The 14,230-nt window shown below is 39.7% G+C and overlaps 1 protein-coding gene across 1 annotated transcript in view; it reads right to left on the bottom strand.

The window, feature by feature from the left end:
• Positions 1-1,919: 1,919 nt before the first annotated feature.
• Positions 1,920-14,230, bottom strand: part of SECISBP2L (SECIS binding protein 2 like) — a 30,546-nt gene continuing 18,235 nt past the window's right edge. Inside the window, exons 11-18 of the mRNA XM_062000140.1 lie at positions 13,931-14,072; positions 12,215-12,384; positions 10,951-11,083; positions 9,619-9,781; positions 8,893-9,113; positions 8,139-8,293; positions 7,442-7,661; positions 1,920-6,453 (exon numbers count right to left, since the gene is read on the bottom strand). Coding sequence (XP_061856124.1) covers positions 5,780-6,453; positions 7,442-7,661; positions 8,139-8,293; positions 8,893-9,113; positions 9,619-9,781; positions 10,951-11,083; positions 12,215-12,384; positions 13,931-14,072 — 1,878 coding nt within the window. The 3' untranslated portion in view covers positions 1,920-5,779. The remainder of the gene's footprint in view (positions 6,454-7,441; positions 7,662-8,138; positions 8,294-8,892; positions 9,114-9,618; positions 9,782-10,950; positions 11,084-12,214; positions 12,385-13,930; positions 14,073-14,230) is intronic.

The following is a 14,230-nucleotide window of genomic DNA, read 5'->3' as shown; positions in this document are numbered from 1 at the left end:
TAAATTTAGTGCAGACACACATTAACTTCACCTATAAATACTGAGGGAACCGCAGCCTCCACCGTCTCCAGGGGAACCTGAGCCTGAACAGCGCCGGCCACGCAGATAACTGTAGGAAAGGCAGTTCACTCCATGTCTCCTCTCCCCTCTCCCTTTGTATAAGTCTGTTATCAGTCTGACATGGTTACTAAACTCCTCTTTACTCATTAAAGTCCTATCCTTGGAAAACAACGACGTGAGAGAGAGCTGGGCATTTCAGCTAGCGTCCAGATGGACACCCACACGCATCCGCCTCACGAGAGCTCTCCCAGCCACAGTGCAAAACTGTAATTTAGCAGCTTTGAGCCTACCAGGGGTCTGCAGCTGGTGCCAAAAACTACATTCCAGCTTCGGTTTCCCTGCATTTTGTGTTGTTTGTCAACTCCTAGAACACCCCAAAAAGGGAAACAAACAGCCCTCAGCTGCGTTATCACCTTTGGGGGGTGTTAGGGGGTTTTAAAGCACTCCTCCAAAAACGAAAATCTACTTTTAAAAAGATCCCTAATACACTGGGATTCTAAAAATCCAAAAGTAAATCCAAAGAGCAAGATTTGTTGCATAAATAGTGCAATTTAACTGAGGTCCTTCTGCTGGTAACAGACATACAGGTTTCTGACCTGCCAGCCCTGCCTGTAATACTCAGAATGGGGGAGCTGGGGTTCCCCTCACATGCAGGCAGTGCTCCTGCTGCCTGGGGCAACTTCAGCACAGCAATGGCACAAGCCAGAGGTTTTTGTTTGTGGTGCTTCATGTGTGCAGCAAGACAAAGCACATTGTACAAGGGGATGTAGTGATAGAAGTGATGATGGCTGTAAACTGAAAGGGTGGATTTAGATGAGCTATAAGGAAGAAGCTCGCCCCTGTGAGGGCAGTGAGGCACAGGCAGAGGTTGCCCCGAGGCTGGGGAGGCCCCATCCCTGGTAGTGTTCAAGGGCAGGTTGGATGGGGAATTGAGCAGGCAGGTCTAGAGGAAAATGTCCCTGCCCATGGCAGGGGGAGTGGAATGAGATAGCTTCAAGGTGCCTTCCAAGCCAAACCATTCACTGATGATTTAAAAAACCTGAGAGACAAGGAACTTTCCCTGAAGGGCACTACAAAATGGGTGGATTTTCCATAAAGAAATGGAGAGGGAGAAGAAAATTCAGTTTGTAAGGCTTGAGGGTAATTAATTTTGTCATTTCCACACTATAAGTCATATGGTGCCATCTACTTCTTTGTGCTTTCTAAAACCAGTAGCAGGTTGAGAAGACACAAGCAAAACTCGGATGGGAAGAGTAATTTTGACAGCAAGTGATAGCACCTATAAAGTAAGGTTGAGAAGTGCTTTTGACAGAAAGACAACTGCAACAGCATTACTGAAACATGAAGTTAAGGCACATAAACAGAAAATTCAAAATTACAGGATGAAGCTGGATCCTTTTTGAATTGCTACAAATATTCTCACATGTGGGAGTTGCAAAACCAGTTAATGACACTGTTACTAGAGCTACGGAAGCGTGAGCAGTTCCCAGTGAGTCACTGGAGAACAGGGGACAACATGCTGAGAACTTCATGTTATTTTCCAAAGGTAAATTCATGCACCAGTCTAACAATAAAGGCAGGTCAATGTAAAAAGTCTTCTGCTAACTCTGGTTCTCTCTTCAGACTCTCTGCCACGGACCATTCAGCCTCTGTGACTGAGGGGGACACAGCTCCCTGTGCCAGTGTCACGCTTCGGCTGGAGACCAGTGTGCTAGGACCAAGGAGCCACACATTGACATGGTCAAGCACAGCGTAACACAGACCTTTCTTGCCTCTCCTCTAGTGTCAGGGCAGCTTTTTCAGTCAAACTCTGGATAAAGCAGCTGTGAACAAACACACAGAGCACAGTGATAAAGCCATAAATTTCTACAATCATTTATTAGTTATGGAAGAATCCCCACTAGTATTTACATAGTGCAAAAAAGCTGTTATTACTCCCAAAAGTAAGGTAGACAGAACAATTATCCTTCATACAGCAAAAAAAGAAATGGAACAAACCCCTTCATATTGTATTTCATAATGATTTTTCTACTGCTTCACCCTAAATATAACTGTAATTTAAGACATTAAAGATTAAACAGCTTTCCTTACTAGAATCTATTTAAAACAGATTAACTACTCATGAACATTGAGAAGATGGGCTGTGCCAACTGGGGGGCTACTTCCAGTGTTACCATTCATTGGCTTGGAAGTTTGGGGTCAGACATTCTCACGTTTCCTTGTACGTGGCAGGGTGGGCAGGAACCCCACGGTGTTCCTTGTGTCTATGGCTTTGCTTCTGCTGGGGTTTGATTCGGTCACGTCTCGTTTTTAAATGGCTAACGTTGAAATCGACTCGGGTGCTTTGAGAGTTGGCACAACTTCACGGGAAATACTTAATGACAGTTTGAGCAAACAGCAGCTTTTCCAACAGTAATACTTTTTTACATATGTAAAGTAACATCATTAAAATTTAAGCTCGTGTTAAAGAACTGGACAGCATCACACTGTGTAAGCTCCCACCCACCCAAATGAGCATAAAGACACCTCATATCTTTACCAGAAGAACACTAAACAAGTGCATTACTGAACAAGTTCTAGAATGAGTTTTTAAAACACAGGTCAACGCCCTCTGTCACTGTTAAGCTCCAATCCCACCACCACCTGCACACCACTTCAGCAGATACAGGCCACCAGCCAGTGGAACCAATGCCCTTAAGTGTGCGTCGGCAGGATCAGGTCCCTGACCTTCCTCAGACATTGTTACTTGGTCCAACCAAGGAAAAAAAAAAAAGGAGTTCTTCAGGATTCTTCCCTTTTACATATTTGTAATCCATGTTTTATTATTATTTTGACAGATACTTAAAGTATTTATATAAATAGGTTGTATACATAGCCACCTGTATCAGTTTTAAAGATCCCTACCCCTACCACAGATACATTTGATTTTTACCAGATAAATTAAGTGGTGACATCATCTCTATAAAGAATGTCTTAAGAAAAGTAGATTTGTTTTTCAAATAATCATTTTCACAACAAAAATATCTATACACCTATAACTACAGAAACATCTTTGCCTGGGGACAGTAACAACCTGTATAATAAACTGCATACTTCCACACTGAGATACAAATCCGGCTACTTAATAAAAACCCATGGTATTGCAAAACATTTGTATGCTTTCTTCTTAAATTCTGGTGATAACAGAATCAAAATTACCACAGTGAGATACTCTCCTCAAGTGCTTCAAGTGGCAAGGAACTTCCCTAGTTTTAGATGCAAATGGATCACTCGGAAAGGAATTGCAATTTCCTCCTCACAGTTATTGCTCATTCCCGGCTTATCAAAAAGGAAGCACTAAAACCAGTTTCCTTTACTCAGTTTCAGTTTGCTCCTCTAAGGGTGATCTGCCACATTTTAAAGAGGGACTAGTTCCTTATTTGCTGGCAAATTGAGAGATAAGTGCTATATCACCTTCAAGAACTCTATTAAACCTGTAGCAAAACTGCAGTTAAATAGTGGGCTGAATATTACAAGACTTCTCTGATATAAATGTCAGAAAACTTTAAAATGACAGTCCAAGTTCAGAAAAGACATATAAAAAGATGCGCCTTTGATGTTAATACTTCAAGATCAAAAGTTATTTGAATCACTGGCACTGAAAAAGTAACAGGAAAAATTACAAACACCTCAGTTTCCTGATGTTCTGGTGAAGTTTCGCCCTCAGTGTATACACGGCTCTCAGCTGGCAGCGAGACACGTGCGTACACATCCAAGGGCAAGTTTTGCTTGTCAGCAGTTCAAACACCTATCATTTCCTAAAGCAAAAACTCTTGCAAAACAGACAGTACAAGTCTGCCATATGTACAGTAAACTAGGTTTAACATTCAGGAGGCATCATTCCTTAGTCTTTGTGTTTCTATAAAACGCCTGTTCTAACACCTAGGAAGATTACATTAAGGAACTAAGAACGTGACAGAACAGCCAGTTGTCCGAGCAGCTCTCTACACTGCTTATCTACGTTGCACTTGCTATGCCTATACCTACCAAAGCATTATTTACAAAATACACAGTTTCTATTATTCTCATTAGCATCCAAAAAGCCCAGGGGTAGAAGTCTTCTAAACCTCGAGTCCTTATTTTTCCCAGTGCAACTTACAATGCCAGCATCCCTAGTACTATAAAGCCTTGGTCCCATATTACTAAGTGTGGGCTAAACACCTAACAAGTTATCCATGTCTTGTGGTTTTCAACTTGCCCAGAGGATTTTGATGTGTTTCAGTAAGTGATCAAGAAAAAAAATGAAGTGGAATTAAAAGAAATGTGTTTGCTATAAGTGTTATTTTTGCGAGTTACTCTTTGGCTACTCTTGCAGTGAAGCTCCTGCAGCTGGCAGTTTCAGTACACCCCTTGCCAAAATAAGACAAAGATGGAAAAGAGACTCCTTACTGGCAAGGTTTAGACACATACTCCATCTTCAATCTGAAATGAATTCATCAGTTAATGGATTTTGCTTCAGTATTTCAGAACAAATCATGGAACAATTCTCAAGCAACATGTACACTTCAAGGAGGGCCTATGTTCGTTTTACCTCCAACCCACAGAAATACCTCCCTATACTACAGGGCACTTTCTCCTCTCATGGAGTAACTACTTCATTTTCTACTCTAGAGGTCAACTTCTAAAGCTGCTACAACTGTGAGAACAAAGGTCACAGGTTGAGTAAGGATCCTTAAGATATAGCCTGAACTCAACATGAGGGTGACCAGGGTCAAAGCAAGCAGATGAGCATGTAGAGCCACCGTTATCAGTCACACTTGCCTTTAAAGGATTATTCTTGCTTTGTGTGATGTTATGTAGGTTACCCTAAGCAAAAGAGCATTCCTGAGGTAAGTGACAGGAGAAAGAGGAAGTCATCAGTTTACTAAAAGCCCTGGATAGGGATTATGGTTAGTGATTCACTTAGTGTGGTTTGGCATCCAGCATCTGTGGAGAGCATGGGGAATTTTCATTTTCTTCCCTGTTTTTTCGTTCTTATGCAATATTTCCACCTTGTAAAACAAATCAAATCCAAATATATTAAATCCCTCTCGTTTAAAGTCTTGCTGGAATCAAAGTTGTTATAGCTTTTTGTAACCATCCCAACTATCAGCAGCTTTTTAACAATGCATTCACCAAGACAACTAAAAAGCTGTGTCTATCAGCATAAGAATCAAGCACAGATTTCTCTATTTACCTTTCATTAAGACTGCAAATGGGGTTTTCTAGCTTTGCTTTAAATAGAATCAAAATATTACTTTTATTTCTAGATAGAACTAGAAGATCATGGCCAAATACACTGACATGCCTAAGACTGTAACACCAATGTAAAGCACTGGTAACTCGTCAGTGTTAACACAGATTATCTGATGGAAAACAAGATAAAAAGTCACATCTTTGAAGAACTTTGCTTAAAACTGGTCAGTTACAAGATGTTTCCTTTTACAAAGGATCAAATACTTACTGACAAATTCTCCACATGGTCTCTATTCTGAAAAATGGATACTGATTAAAAGCTAAGCTAGTTTTTAAATCAAACCAGTAACAGACAGCTACAAAAATAGTGTTGTGAATTAAATACACGTATTAAATGTTTAACAGTGCAAAATGTTGAGATGAAGCATATGAAATAATGGCTGCAACCTTTACAACAGTTAGTTTTAATATAATTCCTAAAAAGTTCCTGAGTTCCTGCTTATTTTTACGGCATATAGATGGAATCTGTGTGTTCTTTATTCAAAGAACTGCAGATGGTGGGTTTATGTTGAGGGTTACTTGCTTGCTTATCATTTGTCCATTCCTCACCATCAGCAACTGGATCAGCCTGCTCAGAAGTCTCTATTTCTTCCTCTTCACTTTGTTCTGCATTGTCTTCTTCGGCACCACTAAGGGTCTTCCCAAGCTGAAGAGTCTCCATAGTTCTCTGTGTCTCTGAAACCCAAGATTCAATTCTGCTGTTAAGCTGAACCTCTACAGAAATTGGCTCATGGGCATAGTCCTCATCATCATCTTCCTCCTCCTCTTCCTCTTCTTCTAGCATTCCTGGTACAAGAGTACTGGTGGTACTGGTCATGGAGGAATTCAAAAGATCTCGGCAGCTGCCATCCAGTGAACCTGTTTCCGTACTCTGCTGGGAGGCCCATTCCAGATTGTCATCTGGTTTCGCCTCATCTTTGTCACCTGGTGTGGATTTTCCATGACTTGTTGCTGAGGTAGTGCCAGTTGTAGCCAGAGGTGGTTGTTTATTAAGAGTGGCTTTTTCTGTTTGACCATTACCAGCTTTTTCTGGTCCCGCAGTCTTACATGAGGATTCTCTCTCATTTTCAGAGGTTTCTAGCCCATCTGATGTCTCCACCATATTTCTCCAGTTTGTTTCTACAAATGTCAAAAGAAGTAGAAAACATTAATTATTCAGATATATAAACATTCCTCCTGAACATCTCAGAAATGTTTAAATAGCATTAGGAACTGAATTTTAATATTACTCTAAGCTTGCCAGAAAAATTTCAATTGGAAAAAGAGGGAAGAAGGAAAAGGGAGAGCCAAGAGAAAGAGCTATTTATAACTTAGGTTTTCACAGTATCCTAAACCAGACATTAGCAAGTTGAAAGTCTGTGCACTTGGTTTCTAGTATGAACTGTGGAAGCAGCAAACACGATGCTGAGTGCAGTCAAAAGAGGTTACTCTCAAGTATAAACTGAAAGTAGAAAATTGCCACAGTATTAGGCCACCCATTGAAGGATTTATTGGCAAACATTTAACAAACTAAGTTTGACACTACAAATAAATCAACTAAAACCAAGACAATACTCTTTAATTCACTGCAAGACTGAAAAGAGAAGTCTCTTGATTTCACACAAGCATTCTCCCTTTTATCCCCTCTGTCATCTGGGCTTGAGTAACCAGATAAATAGATTTGCCTTCTGCTCACACTACAGTCATTCATTGCCGTCTCAAGTTTCAAAATTTAAGCTACACATCCTATCTTCAGAGATCTCAATAATTTAGTTCCTATTCTCTGTCACCAGGTTCTTAATCATATCATAAGTTCTGTGTTCAGTACCAGTTCTATACCAGATAAACTGGAGAAGCCACCTTCATTGATACGAGTTAGGCAAGTGCAACACTTCTGAGGATTAGAAAGATTCTTTCACTTATTCTATATAAAGATATTAATTTTTACATAGTTCAATGAAAAAAGTGATTTGTAGAAGTACCTAAAGACTAACCAATTTTCTCTTATCCCTGAAAACTGTAGAGTACCGTAAGTTACAAAGAAATGTATTGGTAGCTATATTTTGCAATAAGCAGCATTGGGGAAATTCCAGCTTCTAGTTACAAAAGTAGGTTTTAAGGCACTTACCATATTCCTTCTCATTCACTTCAGATATTGGTTCAGAAATAACACTGCAGAATGAGATAGCACTTGCAGCAGAGGGGTTACGAGAATGACCCATATGATGGGGTGCCTTCTTGACATTCTTCAGGGCTTCTTCTGCTTGCTCCTGTTCCATTGCAGCAACCATATCTCTGTATGCTTTTCTGGCCTCTTCAGTCAGTGATACCAGTTTATTAAATAGGTCCTAAGTATGAAGGCAGTTTTTACAATCAGTAGTTCTTACTACTAATTTTCACTGTAAATCACTCCTTTTAGTCAAAGTTAGACCACTCAGGGAGCTTTAAGCTTATTAACACCACCTTTAATTCAACTAAACTGTAGTTCTCTGTATTAAATAAAAACAAAGCCAGCACCCTGCTTAGGCAACTCTGAGATGTACCTAAAGATACCATTTTTCTTAAAATCTTAAGCCTTCCAGAGAATTTCAGAGGGCATGTAAGTCTATTTGAAAGCTACAGAGATGTTGTGACCAAGGAGTTTTAACAGTCTCGGTTATGTAAACAGTGCAGTTCAAACAAAAACCTCAGATATATAGATCCCAATGCAGATCATGTCAGAGCCATTGCCAAATGCATGTTAGGTGTGCCCTTCATGTCAAATCAGTTCTTAACTACAAGGAACATAATTTACTCCAGTCACTTATGCAAGTGGAATTACTCACCTCAGCACCTGAGTAGTTGAAGATACCCACTACACTAACAGGAACCAGCTTGTTCACACAGCGGCCAAGAGCTTTGCGGCCAAGTGCAAAGACAAAAGGAATTTCTTGTTCTCGTGCCATGGCTATTACGTTATAGAGAGCCTCATCTAGTCCACCTTGAAGAAAACAATTTTAAATACATATCTAGTCAGTAAATGTCATAGAATGGCACAACACAGCTATCCCATCTTAACTGTAATTAGACAGCAAAGCTTCAATAAACACCACCACCAGCTCCTGTATTCTACAGGATAACAAGCTGTACATGTCAAGTATAGTGAGTACAGATCTAAGTGATATTCTGCATTCTCTATCAGCACACAAATTAAACCAGCTTTTTTTCACAGCTATTCCTTGAGCAAAGCTTTGTTTTTCTCATACCTCAAGAAAACTCTGTTAATATTAGCCAATTCACATTCCTCTTAAGGAATCCCCTCCTTAAGAGCACTCAGAGTTCAGGACTCTGGGTGTACCAAAGACTAAGTAGATTAAAATGGAAGTCTATTATATGTTATAGTATCTATTTAAGTTCTTCCCCTCATGAATGAGTTTCTTCCAGAATGGAGTAGAAGAGAATGAGTGTGGAGTGGCAATTACATAACAGATTTTGAAAGTGTTATGTCATGCACAGAAATTAAAACATGCTTCTAACCCTGGTAATCAGCACAATAAAACTGTAAACAGTAAAGTGCACCACTTGTTTTATCATTTATACCTTTTGACTGGATTTTTTCACAATTGGGAGATATAATTACACACTTGATCTTGTTCAGTTTCATATGCTTAGTAACCTCACGCAATCCCATAACAAGTCTTCTCCTCGCTTTAGCTCTCATGGGATCCTTTTGATAAATCCGTTCCTGGAAGCTGACAAGCTCTTGCAATAGAAGAGTCACACACTCATCTATTTCTTTACTTAAAACTTGGTTACAGTATCTGTCAATTCAAAAAACATCAAATATTAGCATTGCACATAATATTTCACTGAGCCTTCTTTTTCACCAACTCGATTTACTTCCTCAGAACAGTTATGAAATTGTTACTAATAGGAATCAGAAATCAGACTAAGTTAAAATATATCCTGAAAACATTTCTATTTCTAGTGACATCCTTCATCTTAAGAAGTCAGTCAGAATATTGAGATACAAATACTCCAGTAGGTGCCACAAGCAGCTATTCTTTTCCTTAGTTTCATACTCCACAGACACACTAACAAACAAGCAGTAATGTATTAAGAGTGCATATTGTGTGTATACACACACACATGCACAGAGCAATTCATTTATGGCAAGAAAAAGAGAAGACACTTGCAGAAACTTCTATTGATGAAAGGATAGCTTATGTTTGTTAAGCTCCTCCAATGTATACTAAAACTGCTCATACTTAAAAGATGTGACAAATACAAGCCTCAAATTTTTATTAACAAACACAAAACTCTTACTCTCTGAATCTCTTGCTGTGAATTTTGGTTATTGCAGAAGATGCCATTGGACTGCCTATTCCAGAGCTAGCAGGTGAACCTTGTGACACTGGGGTCATGCAGTAGGGAGAATTCTGACTTGCTGGCGAGAGTGAAGTATCACTAGGCATACTTAGGCCAGTTTCTGAAAGACAATGTTGAAACCTTATAAAAATGAGGACATTTTCACAGAACACAAACAGCATCACACTTCTTACTTATCCCTCCCTTGCTTTTTCCAAAGTACATTCCAAGAACACTAAAGAGTATTCTCCCCCAGGGGAGGAACAAAATAGATACATATTCAGCATGGGTAGGGAAAAGCGACAGGGAAAAGCGACAGGGAAAAGCGACAGGGAAAAGCGACAGGGAAAAGCGACAGGGAAAAGCGACAGGGAAAAGCGACAGGGAAAAGCGACAGGGAAAAGCGACAGGGAAAAGCGACAGGGAAAAGCGACAGGGAAAAGCGACAGGGAAAAGCGACAGGGAAAAGCGACAGGGAAAAGCGACAGGGAAAAGCGACAGGGAAAAGCGACAGGGAAAAGCGACAGGGAAAAGCGACAGGGAAAAGCGACAGGGAAAAGCGACAGGGAAAAGCGACAGGGAAAAGCGACAGGGAAAAGCGACAGGGAAAAGCGACAGGGAAAAGCGACAGGGAAAAGCGACAGGGAAAAGCGACAGGGAAAAGCGACAGGGAAAAGCGACAGGGAAAAGCGACAGGGAAAAGCGACAGGGAAAAGCGACAGGGAAAAGCGACAGGGAAAAGCGACAGGGAAAAGCCTGCTTAAGTGCTACAACTTCCTACAATAATTCTTCACAATATTTATATGTAATATGTAACTAATTCCTAGAATATTTAACTTGTATCTTCAGTCAGGGGAAGTCAGGTAGGTCATTCAGAAGAAAAATTCTGAAGCAGTACATCTGGAATCTTGAAAGACTTCACCTACTCCCACTCCACCCAGCCCCAAACACAGAGACATTTGAAAATTCTTTCAAGTTTCACATTTGCTCAGAGCTGTGGATGCAAATCAGCATGCCAGATACTGAAATGGATTGACCAAGAGCTTTCAAACTGGAAAAGCTTATTTACAGTTTGCAACTTCTCCATCCGTAAAACTTTCAGTATGCTCATCATTAATAAACAACTGTGATCAACATGGCAGAGTTGACAACAGGTGACATTCTATCTGCTTATCAAAAATGCTGTCAACTCTGACATTTGTTGGGAACATCCACTCAAGAAAAAAAATATTAAAATAAGTAGATTAGTAAAACTGGGAGACAGAAAGAAGAGGGATAAGAAAGTCCAACCTTCTTGAGAGGCCAGCTCCTGAGACTGATCAGCACTCAAGTTTATATGAACCTCTTTCTGTTCATCAGATGGCAGAAGGCTATGGTCAGCTGATAAACGACCTTTCTTCTCTTCTCTCTCTTTCAAAATAATCTAGAAAGAAAAACCAACAGCCATTAGCATCTGAAAATTAGAGATACCTGTAAAAAAGAATGGCCCTTTAACAGAAGACAAAAACTAAGTTGTTTTGAACCTTCCTACTCACACCAAGAGAGAAAACCCTGAAATCATTTCAGTTACCTCTGATCACAAGGGTATTTTATTCCAGCATTTTATAGCTGGTATGCTCAATACTCTCACACTTCTACAAAAGTAATACTTCACATGTCAAGAGCACTATGTACTTTCACAGCTCCTTTCTGTAATGTAACACTCATTAACAATTCCTCATCCCCACCCCTGTAAAAGACAATACTTCATGCATTTATGTCATCTCTGTGAAGCACAACAGACAGAATCCTTTCTTCACAAGAAAATGCAAAGGTAAGCAGCCATGGATCTACTGCTGTTACTATAACAAATAATAAAACCAAGGCAAAGGCATTGACAGAGTTCACAAAAACTTTTCTGAACAGATAGCTGTGAATTTCTCCAACTCAAGTAGATCACAGCTAAGAGCGGAAAAAGACAGACTGCCGGGGAACAATAAAAAAGGAAAGGGCAACTTAGCCAAAGCATACCTTCACAGAAACACAGCTCAGTCAGATTCTACCTGCCCATAACACAATCATCCTGACAAGTTGTGATGCATGAGTACAGAAGACTTCCAACTTTCTTTTTAGAGCTAGTTTTTTGTATGTTACTTTTGATTTTCAAACACCCTGCAATCTGTACACACACTCAAAAGTTATGGTTTTACTTCAAGTTCTGTATTCATTTCAAAAAAAAAGAAGGAAAACTTAAGGGTGATCAATCACCTACATGTCACCACAAACTAGGATTCAATAGTAAGAAAAAAAAGCTATGCAAATTCTCCCATGTCCTAGTGCTAAAAAAACTCCTTGCAATCTATATTAAGATACATTTGTATCAACATCAACTAATTATGGGGGATAAAAGTTATGTTACAGCCTAGATCCAAAGGATGCAACATCAGTTTAACAGGAACTAGAGGAAGCAGCTCATGACTCCCTTACCCTATGCTCACATCACTCATCCTCAAGAAAGAAGATACCAGGTTTTATTTTTTGAATACAAGTGTGTATCAAGACATTCCAGGTTTACCTTCTTAAGTGCTGTAGGGCGTTTCAGTTTTGCAATCTCTCTTTCTTTTCCTCTTTTCACTTTCGGGGCAGTCGAATCCAAAGGATTAAGGCAACCCATAGATGGCTGTCCCTTTGTTAAGGACTTTCTGTTGGCGGATTCTTTGGTATGAAAGGGAGCAGCACTGCCAACTAAATACAAGACAGATATTGGTTTCACTAAAAGACACATCAGCTTTATTTTAACACTGTTTTCAGTATTTCCCCCTGGTGAGTTCACCACGTACATTTTCCTTCCTTGGAAAAGCATTTCATAATGGCAGGAAAATTACATCATCAGATATTGTTGCTTCCAGATGGTTTTAAGCTTTCTTCATCTTAGCTTCACATTTTAGGAAGCTATGGATTCCAGGAAAGGAATTACTTTAATACTAGTATGGGATCCCTCTCAAATGACCACATGTGGCTTTATTAGCAAGATGATAATAGTGAGTTGTAAATACTGACAACTAAGCCATGTTTGGATAAAAGGCTTGACTAGTTGACAGGACAAAATAGAAGAAAGTGCAGCACATGTTAAGTGTATCTTCTGCAAAGAATAAAACAAATGTGGTCTCCAATGGAACTGGCAACTGTTCTTTGCTGAGCTTTGTTTGATATAACCTTGCCAACTGGAATCAATGTTTGAACACAGTTGAAACTCAAAGCAGGTAAATGAAGTAACGCACAAGAATGAAAATGGTAACTATGTGTCTAACGATGGACTCCAGGCTACATACTACTGCTAAGGAATGAGATTCATGGGTTATAACCACAAAAATGTCAATTCTGTATTCAGCAGCAAGCATTAAAAAACTAATTTAGTGTTAAGTGTTGATACAGAAACAGAGAACAAAAAAGCAGAATTAAGCCACGGCACACATTCTGTGAGACTATAATGTTCTTTGCACGTCTGATCTTCCTTATTCTCAAAAAGGTACAGTAGAAATACAAGAGAAACTACACAGAAAGCTATATGGATTATCTAAAAAAACAAGCTTCCACAACAGAATAACTGAACACATTGGGAGTCTGTTCAGACTAGAAGAGAGAGGACAGACCTCTAAGAATTATAGAGGAGGAAAGCAGGGAACAATTGCTCAGTGTCTTCACAACACAAATGCCATAGGAGTGGGGCACAAGAAAAAACAACCCTGACCCCTACCTCCAAAAAAATCTAGAAGAAGAAAGAGTACCTCTGCATGGCATATAGTAAAGTTATAACTTACTGCTACTGGACCTTATGGACAGTACAAGCATGTGAAAGAAGTGATGGATAGTTTTAAGAAACAAATACGGTTTGAGAAAGCCTTGGCTGAGGCCCTGAGCTATAATTACTAGAGGCAGGAAGAATATCCTGGAGAGCTACTTTTCTGTATCAGTCATGGGCATCCTCTCTAAGCTGCTTTCAAAAAGAATTCCATAGTATCTGGAGTAGCTGTTTGGTTTAACCTAACATGCATATTCATTTCAGCACTGAAGGACTCCCAAGACAGATTCCCGAGTTTTCAATAGCAGATGTTTTAACAGAAGTCTGTCCTCAGTCCTACGTGGTGTTTCATCATCACGTCCTGCAGCTCAGAGGAAGACAGCACATGTAAATTTTTCAGGAAAAGCATTAAGAAAGTATTCCTGAATTTTTAACATTTTTATATTGTCACAAAATGCATTTACCAACAGTCAAGCAGATGAGAAATACCTGTGTATGAGAGAGGCCTGGTGTTAGTGATCTGACGAGCTTTCATTGCCTGCTGCTGCTTTTCAAGAGCTGCTAACATGTCACCCAAATCTAACTGTACAGGGGTCTTACTCTTCTTTCCAGCTGCTTTTGATAAAGCCTCCTACAACACAAACATCACACACTGATCAATACAAAGAAATATCTCCTAGAAAACTTTCTTTACAAAGAGATTTTTGCTACTATAGAACACAGAAGAGCAACATCGAACTGATACTCCTCGTTACCAAGTACAGATGGGGAGGGGGCAGCACTACGCAC

This window comes from Colius striatus, chromosome 7, assembly GCF_028858725.1.
Source record: "Colius striatus isolate bColStr4 chromosome 7, bColStr4.1.hap1, whole genome shotgun sequence".
Taxonomy (NCBI): Eukaryota; Metazoa; Chordata; class Aves; order Coliiformes; family Coliidae; genus Colius; species Colius striatus.
This window is presented reverse-complemented; position numbering and strand designations above follow the sequence as displayed.